At 40.3% G+C, this 12,169-nt stretch overlaps 1 protein-coding gene across 3 annotated transcripts in view; it reads right to left on the bottom strand.

The window, feature by feature from the left end:
* The window catches only part of adamts6 (ADAM metallopeptidase with thrombospondin type 1 motif, 6), an 87,698-nt gene that overhangs the window by 44,273 nt on the left and 31,256 nt on the right, over positions 1-12,169 (bottom strand). For all 3 annotated transcript variants that reach the window (XM_082157415.1, XM_082157416.1, XM_082157417.1), the window contains 2 exons: positions 9,932-10,073; positions 478-585 (listed from right to left, as the gene is read on the bottom strand). In XM_082157415.1, coding sequence (XP_082013541.1) covers positions 478-585; positions 9,932-10,073 — 250 coding nt within the window. The remainder of the gene's footprint in view (positions 1-477; positions 586-9,931; positions 10,074-12,169) is intronic.

Genomic DNA, 12,169 nt, shown 5'->3' with positions numbered 1-12,169 from the left:
ACGCTGGGTGAGAAATGGCTGACATTCGTATTCCTTTGATGCTGACCCAGCCAGGGGCAGACATAAGTACGCCACCCGCTAAAAAAAAACAGCGGCTCAACCTGGGACTCGCTGCTTGTCCAAGACAACGCACAAGAGCTTGGCAGTAAATAGATCCATTGAGCGAATGGTAACAAAGATCGACAGCTCGTGGTCCTCTTCCATTCTTCCTCCTGAGCCATCCTACGAGCGAGGACAATGGCCACCCTAATCTTTGTTAAAACTGTCTCTCTAACCTGGCCCGGCAGAAAACTGATGACCCAAACGCTGCTTGCATGAGTGAACACTGGGAATAGGCTTTCTTATTCCCATATCTGGTACAATGAGAGCATGGCCAGACGCCATACCCGGAGCCATGAGGAGTCCGTTTCCCATTACCTGCCATTTCATAACCTTTCCCATTGCATAAAGTTTTCCCCGTATGGCACACTGACTTACCCCCTTTTCAATGGTGCTGGTCTGGCACAGGGTTCCTTCTGCGGCTGGGATACTGTTGGTGACACAGCGATTACTTTTGCTAAGGCACCAGAGCTCTCTACACACTTCCTAGGAAAGAAGGCAAAAGCAAGTTGGTCAGAATATATCAATTTCCAAGAGAGACCAGAAAAAAATGGAAACAAGATTAGCATTGTGCAGTGGGCTGGCTTCCCCAGCAGGCTTTTTAGAGACCCAATGAAATCGCTTCTTTCTTGCGTTGACATACCTATTGAAACAAAATGTTTGGGTGGGGCATACTGAAAGGATACTCCCCCTTTTAATAGCCAATAGGCTGTAGTCACGTCACTGCTACATGAACATGCTACTTGCTAGTCAGTGGCAGGCGGTTTTCGTGGAGGAGACATACTTATTCTAAAAAGAATTTGATTGGACAAAATCTGATTTGACATTTGACAAATTATGCGTTATACAGCAAGCAAAAACAGTTCCCTTTCATAGTGGAACTCAACACTGAATCTTGGATTGACACTATGGGGAACGCCATCAGCGGGATTGGTGATGGCGTCTGAAGCATGTGCTACGGGTGGAACGGTTCATGAAAATAATCTGAACTGTTCAATTCACTTGTCAAGGTTCGAGACACGTGTGTATTGTTCGGGTCCGGCCAAGCGCAGCGTAACTTGTTTTTTATCATTTGGCACGGAGGCCAATGTTAGGAGTGTCGAGTGCTGCAGTGCAGCAGGTCAACTTCACGAGGCACCGACAGTATCGTTTCGGTCTACTGTGTGGGATCATTTTGGATTTAGTGCTACATATGACGAGGGCGGCGGTTAGAACATGTTGGATAAAACCACAACAGTTTGTAAGCACTGTGCAACACGTGTTGCTTATGCTAATGGTAACACTTCCAATATGTTAGCTTATCTGCGGAGACATCACCCCAGTGTGTCAACTGACAGCGAAAGAAAGAGAAAGTCGGGTAGGAAAGAACAAATTCTACTACCCGAAGCATTTAAACAACACTGTAATAAATGTAGGCACTGACAGTGACAAGAAAGCCTATTCTTTAAATTTGACAATACGTTTTTTTGTTCTCAGCTACAATTAGTTTAAGGCCAACAGTTGTAAACTTTTTTACAAATAAATGAAAAGCCTTGCTGTATCAGAATCCCACAGATTTAATTTATGATTGTCAGTGTCACAATAATGTGTCTATTCCTAAGATCAAGCTGCCTCATTCTTTCAGTTTTTTATTACATGACTTTGAGAATAACTTATTTTTAAATACTGTAAATGGTGGCTAAATATTAGGAGGCTATATATTTTATGCTGATGTATGGTATTTCTAAAGTGTTAAAAAGGAAAAAAAAAACATTAACAATGTATACCGAATCTAACCAAAAACCGTGACCACAGAGCCGTGATACAAACCGTACCGAGGATTTTGTGAACCGTTCCAACCCAACATGTGCCATATAGCATCCCTTCTTTTTACTGGGCACCTTATCGAGTACTGGGAGTCTTTGGATCCTGGACAAGTCCAGGCAGGGTGAGAGCACTTTCCCCAATTGCTTTGGGATAGTAGAGCTGAAGCTTCCCTGCGGTTCCCTAGGGGTTGAGTATTTAGGGTCAAGGATAGTGAGAAACAATATTTCTAGCAGTTCACGTATATGCTCCCTCTGGAGGTAGAGGTGGGCCAAGCCAAGGTCGCAGTTTAAAACGTTCTCCTTAGGCAAGTATTCCCTATGGGCTGTGTCAAATAAAAAGAAATTTACCTAGCTTAACCTTAGTGCTCTGCTCTTAGACCTCATGTGGCTAATGCCTGGCCCGCAAGGAAGGGAGGAAGGTTGTAAAGGCCAGGACTTTCCTTGTCCCGGAGCAGAGAAGCTTGGATAATGGCCAAAGGAATATTACCACCTGACAGACTTGCTTTTACCCATAAATAGAGCTGTCAATAGATTAAACATTTTAATTGTGATTAATCGTATCCTTTTGCTTGAAATACAGAACAGGACCACATGGAGATAAAAAAATAAATAAAAAAAATCCAATAACCTGACTGCAATACCAACTACAGTACACAGATCAATTCAGAATTACTAAACACAGCAACATACACATGACAAATCAAAACATTAACCTGAATGTGCGTGGAAACAACCTGAATGTAGTGAAATGTGTCTGTGCGTAAATACAATGTGCCATCAGTGCATCGAGAGCGCGCATTCATATAATGGACTCACGGATGCTTACTGTACGACTCATGTATGTCACCGCAATCGTTTTTACCTCGATTGCAATCCTCATCCATCAAAACTTTACTAGCAAGACGCTGGTTTGCTTTATCAAGCCGGGAAATGTAGTTTGCTCATCATCTGGCCATACAGCGGTGGGATGTTTTGACGTTAAATGCGTTATTTGCATACATTTTTTTAACACGTTAAGAATTTTGAGTTAATTGAATGCGTTAATGCATTAACGTTGACAGCCCTACCCATAATTCACTGTATATGGCTCAAATTCACAGCATTTACCAATATAAAGCTGCTTGGTTTGGAAGTGATCAGTAAGCGGTGCTTCATGGACAATGGACCTTCTTTTGCATGCAAAATTTAGCCAAAGTTTTGTTAATGTAAGTATCTAAGCTTTTTTAGAAGACGTTTTGTTGCTCATCAAGTTAAGTTTCAAAATCAGTAGGACTCCCTAAAATGTACATAACGAACTTAGCACATCACAGCTGGAAAAGGGTAAAAAAAGGATTGGCATAGTGAGGATGAATTGCGAGAACTCCCTTATAAGTAGCTGACAAATGTACCAAAGGGCTAACTTCCATGCGCTCTGAAGGAACTATGCTGGGGCCTGAAGTTTGAACATAGGAAGATAAAAAGCTCTCCGTATACAAGTGTAGCTTTGTAGAACCCTGCATTGTATTTCCCAATAAAGTGCACAAAGTCCCTTTAAAGCTTGAACTTCACAGGATTTACAGGACAGACAAGTGCCCCCATGAAAAAGACTTATGATAGGGAGCACCGCCACTGACCCCAGGTCAGTAAATAAGACTCAGCTGGCCAGCCCATCCAGATTAAATAAAGCAGCAAACTGCCACTCTCAGGTTGCAAAAGCTCCACCTCTGCAGCTGGTTTTAATAAGGTTTCCTGCTGGCTCATTCAAGATGCTCATGCTGAGAGGGTCAGAGGGGTAGGCTTGACCAGCAAGACTCAGGCACTGACGGGCTTAAACTGAGAGTGCAGGGTAGCATAAAAATTGGCCTACTTCACTAAGACCAAAGTAATTACTATCAAACTTTTTTAGAATTTTCAGAGCCACTTCTGGTATGAATTTGACATGGATGGCATTCTAGTAAAACTACTAAAAGAGTAAAATTGACTAACATCAATGTATATGACAGCTGAGTCAGGTGCAAGATATAATGTAATATTATGCATATGCTGTGCATATATCTGATTAATCACATATGTGTATGATGTTTGAGTTCATTAACCACCCATGCAAAGAGGTCAAATAGTCAAATAACCAGCTGAAGTTGAACATACCACAAAAACGATACAATTATTTAATGTCTTGAAGTGAGGAAATGTTATGACATCATATGCAAAACATGGGTGACATCAGCATAAAAGTTGTCACAAGTTTACACGTCCATATCCAGCCTCCAGCGTCAATATGACCCAGTAACGTTGAAATTGCCGAACCCACTTTACCATACTAGGTGCTCTCCACTGCCACTAAATATTTTTTTATGATGTTCCCATATTCCATGGTGATAATCTCCCCATATGCAATGCTAATTAATTGATGGTTAAATAAACAGAAAGATAAAGTCTAATGCCTCCCACATCCTCCCTAGTCACTAGATCCAAACACCACTGATCTGATTAAGAAATAGATTTCCACTGCCTTTGTCCTAAAAACACAATAGGTTCAATGTTTTTTTTCCACGCCATTCAGGATGTGTATGACAGCATTCCAAGAAGGATTGAAGGCAAAAGGTGGTTGTGCACCTTATTAGGACTTTGATATTAATATATTTTTAGGTTTCGAATTTTTCGTCCACCCCCCTGGGTGTGTGTTTATCTCTCCGTAACAGTTTTTCCAAACCAAATTCAAACCTCTGGTTCGCTGGTGTGGTTATAATTCTCCAAAGGCATGTATAAAACAGATGGTTGGCAGAAAAAAAAAGATTGTCAGAATCCACTAACACTACACGCTGTATTAAACTTGAGCCAAGGGAATGCAAGACTTTTTTTCTTTACATGACCGTCTTCCATGCTGATCTATACCACAGTTATGAGCTTAAGAGAGAAATTACAGGGTTCTCTTTTTGGCATGCGTTCATCCACTGTCGGATATATCTCTCAATGAAACAAAAGAACTCTGTAATCTCGGGTAATTTAATTCTTTTCTGGTGTAGAAAGCAAAGCCGCATATTTGTACTAAGCAGAGCGCCATCTCTTATTGATCATTAATTTTCCTGGCTTGCTTCAAGCTCTTTTTTCCCCCCTGTGTCAGTTTATTTGCTTAAGTTTGTTATTCTTTGGGTAAAATCATTATCATTTCCAAAAGTCTGGGGATTCGGCAGGAAAAGAAACAAACCTCAAGTATGGACTTTCTCTGAAAGATATGTGGCCCGACTTCAAACGGTCCTCGGCAAAGCTCGTTTCAGGTGCTGATAAAACAACAATCTTTAATTTCGACAACATGAATGGCATCATGTGACATACTACAAGAGAGTATCAACTTGGCAGCCTCCCTTCTAGCCCTCAAAGGAAGTGAAAATAATCTCAGCTGATTGCTATCACCTGTGTTTCTTAAAGCTTCCAAAAGTTCTCCACAATCAGGGCAAGTGTTACAAAAACTTAAACTCGATATATTCTTTACAAGTCCAAATGAGACACCACAGCACTCACTCACAGCACGTTTTCCCCCTCACTGCTCTGTACATCAGAGAGCTCTTCTTGTAATGTTGCCTGCTGAACAAATCATGTCCTTTGGCTAGTCTCCTCTGGGTCAGTGGTAAAAATAACTGCTTGACCTCCGGCTTCATGTCTCCTCAGAGCTCTTTAAGTAGCTGTCTTGCTCTCTATGTCCAAACCGCCTTCTGAATCGTCCAGTGTTATTAAAATCAGCTCTTGGATTTAATACATATGCAGCAGGTTCTGACCTCACAGGTAAAGCATCAAGAATGTAGCAAATATCTGATGTGTTCACATTATATTACTCTGTGTCCTGGCATTTTCTAGCAAAGCACACTTGGTTAGGACAAAAATTCGTATTTACATTGAATATTTAGCGCTTTTCGCTTCATTGCATTGGTTGCAGTTAGGTGATGTCTCAGTAACATATTTTAAAGGTTCTTGAAACAGCACCTAAAAAAGTAATCCAAACAAATGCTTTTGAAATGTTTTGAAAACATCTACTTGGTAAGTTTCTTTAAATAGACTCAAAATGTCAATATAATGTGTTTTAATGATGAAAACAAAACCAGCTTTTAAAATAATGCAATCTGTACATTTGAATGAAGCCTTTCAAAGACAATAAAAATACCAAAATTCATCAAGTCCATAAACTGCTTACAAACAGACTTCACCCATTGTTGGCATCGATTTGGGATATTTACCACAACAACCAAATATTTAACTTAAAGGAACATTTCGACTTTTTGGGACTTTAGCTTATTCACCGTATCCCCCAGAGTTAGATAAGTCCATACATACCTTTTTCATCTCCGTGCGTGCTTTAAGTCTGTTTGACGCACCCACCGCTAGCCTAGCTTAGCACAAAGACTGGATGTAAATGGCTACAGCTAGCATACTAATCCCAATAAGTGACAAAATAACGCCAACATTTTCCTATTTACATGTTGTGATTTGTATAGTCACAGTGTGTACAAATAACAAGGTCATATGAGACACAGACATTTTTTAAACGTTTAAATACTGGGAACTATTTTCTCAGAAGGCGAAGCACTGCTACTTGGGCGGAGTGATGAGCGCAGCGCCCGAGAAGCACCGTACCGTCAACAAAACCAACGTGACTAACTAGCTAGTAGCGAATGTGATTCGTGATCATGGCTGACTTTGAGGAATTGTCAGAGGATTTTTATTTGGTATCAAACCAAGATCCAGAACCATATCGTTTTGAGCCAGAATACACAGACGAGGAGTTACAAACTTTGGAAGCTGATAGACAATGCTGAACAAACTGAGATCGAGGGGAGAATCAGAACGGGAGTAGACTACTATTTCGCAAACAAGGTCACTGTTTCTCAAAAATGAAAACTGCCCATACCCCCTCCTATTCATTAGCAAGTTGAACGCTTCAGTCCTGAAAGTTACCTTTAGCGCCGCTTATTTGTTACTGGGGCGATAGAGCGCGTTTGTGACAACACAATACTAACATTACAGGGGATACATGGAGCCCGGGAACAACTGTAATAGTAGTGAGCACCCTATTCATGTAATAGTGTCACGAAGGTTACATTAGGCCTACATCTAACGTTAACGTTAGCTAATGGCACTGTAACAGTAGGCTAGTCATCTAAAATCATAACGGAACACTTACCGCAGCCGCAGGTGATCCACTTTGTCCTGTCTTTACTATCGATGGGATGGCCGGAACGTTATCCTTCAGCACACGTTTCATGGTCCGTGTGGCAAATTCCATTTTTTCTAAATAGTCGTCCTAGTGAAATGTTCTGAGCAAACGCGATAGTCCTTGATGATGTCTACAGGTGTGTTTGGATCTATATCCAGAGCAATAGCCATTGATTCATCAGGTCAGCGTTTTTGTTTGGAATTCCCCTGTTTATTGTCACAGCTCTTTACAATACAGCGAACACCCATGATTGTAAACTTTGCATTTACAATCTAGTAATTGCTGACTCTATTACTCCAACTCTGAGCGAACTCTGCTCCATAACCACGGCGCTTCTCGGGTGCTGCGCTCATCACTCCGCCCAAGTAGCAGTGCTTCGCCTTCTGAGAAAATAGTTCCCAGTATTTAAACGTTTAAAAAATGTCTGTGTTTCATATGACCTTGCTATTTGTACACACTGTGACTATACAAATCACAACATGTAAATAGGAAAATGTTGGCATTATTTTGTCACTTATTGGGATTAGTATGCTAGCTGTAGCCATTTACATCCAGTCTTTGTGCTAAGCTAGGCTAGCGGTGGGTGCGTCAAACAGACTTAAAGCACGCACGGAGATGAAAAAGGTATGTATGGACTAATCTAACTCTGAGGGATACGGTGAATAAGCTAAAGTCCCAAAAAGTCGAAGTGTTCCTTTAAAGCTGCAGTCCGTAGTTTTTCCTCTTTGTCGCCATCTCTGATCGAAATCTGCAATTGCAGTTATTCGCGGAATTATCAACTTTACGTGGGTTGTGTTTTGAGGAGAATGTGCGGCTGTCAGTCAACGCGCCGGTGTGGATACTGTCATTCAGAATCACAGATTCTACTTTTTGGAAGTATGACCAACATAATAATTTTCCCCCGGAAAATGTCATTTGAGCAAGTAAGTAACATCAACTTTTGTTCTGACCAACTAAGGGGAAAAAAGCATTGCAGTAAATTGCGCCGATTAAATCTAATGATCGCTTATCATATCACGTCAAACCGTTCAAATTATACTTTGTTCTCAAATTGTCAATGTTAACAACATCAGCATTGTGTGACTACATTTAATGCCCTTCCGATATTTATCCTTGTTTTTTCGCATGGGCCGGTTGCAGTCTCTTTTTTTTCTGTAGCCACTCTGAAGTCTGAAGTCTTTTGCATTTTACAACGGCTGAATCTCCAGTTGTCACGGGTGATTGTCATTTGAACCTTTCTGGATCCGCCATAAAATTGATACGTTTATATCAAGTGCAGTGAGAAAAGGCTATAAATCTACACCTCCAACATCCTCACGCAATATAGCCTACTAGCCGGGACTCCTTCTTTATAGGTACAGATGTGAAGTAATGACGCAAAGACATGCTCGAATTCCCACGGAAATCCACCAGTACCACTGGAATTAAAAACATTATTACAAGCTTAGCGTTTTGAATCGAGCTAAGACAAGCAGATAGTTTTGAACCCTGGCTGGTTATGTACTTGCTCAAAAATTTATTTTGGATAATTTTTAACCCAAAAGTTACGGAATACAGCTTTTAGTATTTCTAAAAATGTCAGAACAACATTTCTGCAGTGTTTAAAAAATCCAACATCTACCGCATTATGTACATAATTCAAAAATGTCATCAACTTTCTCTTGAATTTTAACCTGGGACGTCATTCACTACCCTCCTCCTCATTCATTTTTTAAAGTTAGACATTAACCTTCTTAGTATTCCTCAATAAATTAATTCTAAACAATATAACAGGAAAAAAAAAAATACAATTATAAAAGAATGCCCGTTTTCCTATTCATTTTTTGTACAAAACTGTATAGGGTCGCTAACGACCCGAGGTGTGTAGCAGTGTAAGTATATTTTTTCTGCACAACAATAATTGAATCTTTGATGACTGAATATGAGGAATTCATCTTTACTCCACAAGCTGGCAATGTCTGATACACAATGATGAAGTGACGTTTCACTCACAGTTACCGCAGGCAGAAAACAAAAGAATAGGAAGGATCATCAGCAAAACTTTAAATGGCTCAACAATATTAGTGTCACTGACACTTTATGGTGGATCTGGTGAAGAAGCTGTCAGCGATATATTCATTTTGATTTTTAAGATGTTGAAAATGATAGTTTTGAGAATATGTTTGAGATTGCGAATATTAGCCAGATGCTGAATGTACTGGGAAATGAGCTCTGACGAGGACAGTGATGATGGTAAGGATCTGCTCAAACTGAACCCTTCCGAGCTCAAAAGGTAACAAATTATGCTTTATTTTACTGTTCTGTAATTGTTACTCAAATATTAGGAGAGTTTTATACAGATCCGGATTGTTAAAGACCCGAATATGTAATAATGATTGGCGAAACATTTATGGTTTTGAGGGTTAAGCAACTACAGAACAATTGTGCTTGCTGCTATGATAGTTCATTTTTGGTTGCTGATATGTGTGCGGATGTTTAGAAAAAAAGTCTGTAAAAAATGTATTTGTTGCTCCGTCTGTATAAAGACCAGTCCGACACAGCAACATTGTCTCAACCAATGGCATGAGTTTCGGAAACCTGTCTGAAAACAGGTATTATTTTTGCAATTCCATTGGTGACACTAGTGGCAAAAATATTTCACACTTACATTAATTTTTTTTCTCTTTTTATGAATAATTTATGATTAAAGCCATATTGTTATTTAAAAAATCCTGATTTAATCCAAACTGTCTCATTTTCTGACCCCAAAATGCCCAAAATTCTTTGTCTCTGAGCTAATAAAAGTCACCATGTAAGAACGACATTCCCAGAGCATGAAAGTGTGTTGCAGCCTTCTTACCCCATATTTGCACTGACGGGAGGAGGCACCATACTGGAAACGACACTGCTCATCTGCATCGTACACCTGCCCTGGAGCCACAGTGGGGTACAGGAAGTCTCGTTTCAGAGGCTCATTGTCCAGACATGTTCCCCGACCTGAGCTGTCAAAAAAACAAACCTTCAATGGGATTGGCTCCTCTACAGAGGTTTCATTTGTGACCAACAAGAGGAAAAAAAGTGTCTCATGCCAAAAGCTCAGATGAAACGAAATGGGAAGGTGTATTGTTAATGGGAATTAGCAAGTGAGAAACCTGGAAACTGCAGAAAGCAAAATGAGGGGAGGACATGAATGACAAACAGTGGCCATAAAAGGCTGAGATTTGGACTTATATGGTACTGCAATGCGCCTATGGAATCCTTTGAAGAGCCAATAAAATGACGAAAGAGACTGAAGGAGCAAAAAAAACGCAGAAGGTACCGGAGGTCACGCGTCCAAGTCAAGAGTTGTGTTTAGTCTGTTTAGTCAGCTAGAAATATGAACGCTCCCAAGAAACCCTCAAAAAAAGAGGGCCACTGCTCCGTCTGCAGCGAACAAAGTAAAAAAATAAAGCCCAAGAAGAGGCCAGACAGTGCATGTTTTGCTGGACTGTGTTTATTCTGGGTTCAGAAGTGGATCTTGTTTTATTCTCGGCGTCCCTGTTACGGACGCTTTTCCCCCCTCCCTGGCGTGTGCAAGCGGCTGAGAGACGTGTCCGCCCCACGCTGCTGCTGTCCGCCGGAATAAAACAGCCAATTATTATCCCGCTCGCTTTGCCAGCAGCATGCCGCGGAATACGCTCTCCTTCTCTCTGAGGGAACAGTGGGCTCGCTAACAACATAAACGCTAACATTTCATATGCTGGAGAGCAGGCAGCTCTATTCTAGGTCCTGTCTGGCATTCGCATGATTGCTGCAACTGAACGCGCAACCTAAAGCATGTTAACCAACCACCCCACCGTGCGCTGCTAAAAGCAACATTGCCTCTGAAGAGAGCGAGTTTACATTGCATCAGCCAAGACACACTCGCCCTCTGACAGTATGCCATTACATTTTCAGACACTTTCTACATGGAATACGTCTCTAACTCGCACTTTTATTGGTCTGAAGATGGAAAAATGGAAAGGAGTGGCTTTAAAACTTAAATTATAACTATTTGTTTTCATGTATAGAGGGCCGGAGCTAGTGTGCACTGGGCCTTAGCCTAGTTCTTAAATCAGAATAATTTCTGAATTTAGCTTTCTCTAAACTTTAATTTCAACAACATATATATTTTTTTATCATTTATACCATAAGCATATTTACATGTTTTACATGCTGTATTCGTCATTTTTATACATTTGATGGTAAAATAGTTTGATATTTTTGTTACCTTGCACACTTTTATTTTTTGTGAACTATTTTTTAATGAATGGTTGTGTAATGGCAGGTTTCATTAGCCGCGTTTCCATTACCAAATTGCGCAAATTGAAAATGCGCCCAATGAAACCACATAAATTTAGCAAAAACTCCCATATATCGCAAAAAGGTTTTTACGCTGACATGAGGTGGTTTTTGCACATTTACAGGTCGCCTGGCGTAGATGGCGCTGTTCTTCTTGAACGAGTTCTTCGTTAAACTCATAAAAGACAAAAGTATTACGGTAATACTGGATTCTAAACAACAAAGAAATGCCACAATTTATCAAGACCTTGAAGCAGATAGGAGGGAGAAACACCTCATATGTGCCGCTCCTAAGTATAAGGGGCAGTGCGGTGGCTGAGAGATATACGTAAACCAACTAACATCCATTGCAATGATTTTTGGAATGACTTATCGCGCGAGAAAAAAACAAACAAGTTTTAGTCGCATAACATCGGTTAATGGAAGCCCTGATTTCCCCTACTTTAGTGTAAGCTTAATATAATAAAATAGTTAAATAATGTGGTTGATAAAATCATACATTACATTGACAAAAAGGCAGTCAAAAATATATCTAGATGTCTAAAAAAAACATCCATGGATCTGGTTTCTGAAGTGCATTTTTAGAGGAAGCATTAGGTGAAACAGGGATATCTGGCTTCCCACCACAATACTGGAAGTCTAATCTAATTAAAAACTAAACCAAATACATTGGAAAGGAAAGAAACACATGAGCTCTAGCCTGGGGGTAACCAATGTTGTATTTGGTTTCATTCCCTTAGTTTTCTATTTTTTCCCATGTGTTTTGGAAGAATAATCC

Source organism: Leuciscus leuciscus, assembly GCF_965113295.1.
Source record: "Leuciscus leuciscus genome assembly, chromosome: 24".
NCBI lineage: Eukaryota > Metazoa > Chordata > Actinopteri > Cypriniformes > Leuciscidae > Leuciscus > Leuciscus leuciscus.
The sequence above is the reverse complement of the archived record's forward strand: the minus strand, read 5'-3'. Positions and strand labels throughout refer to the sequence as shown.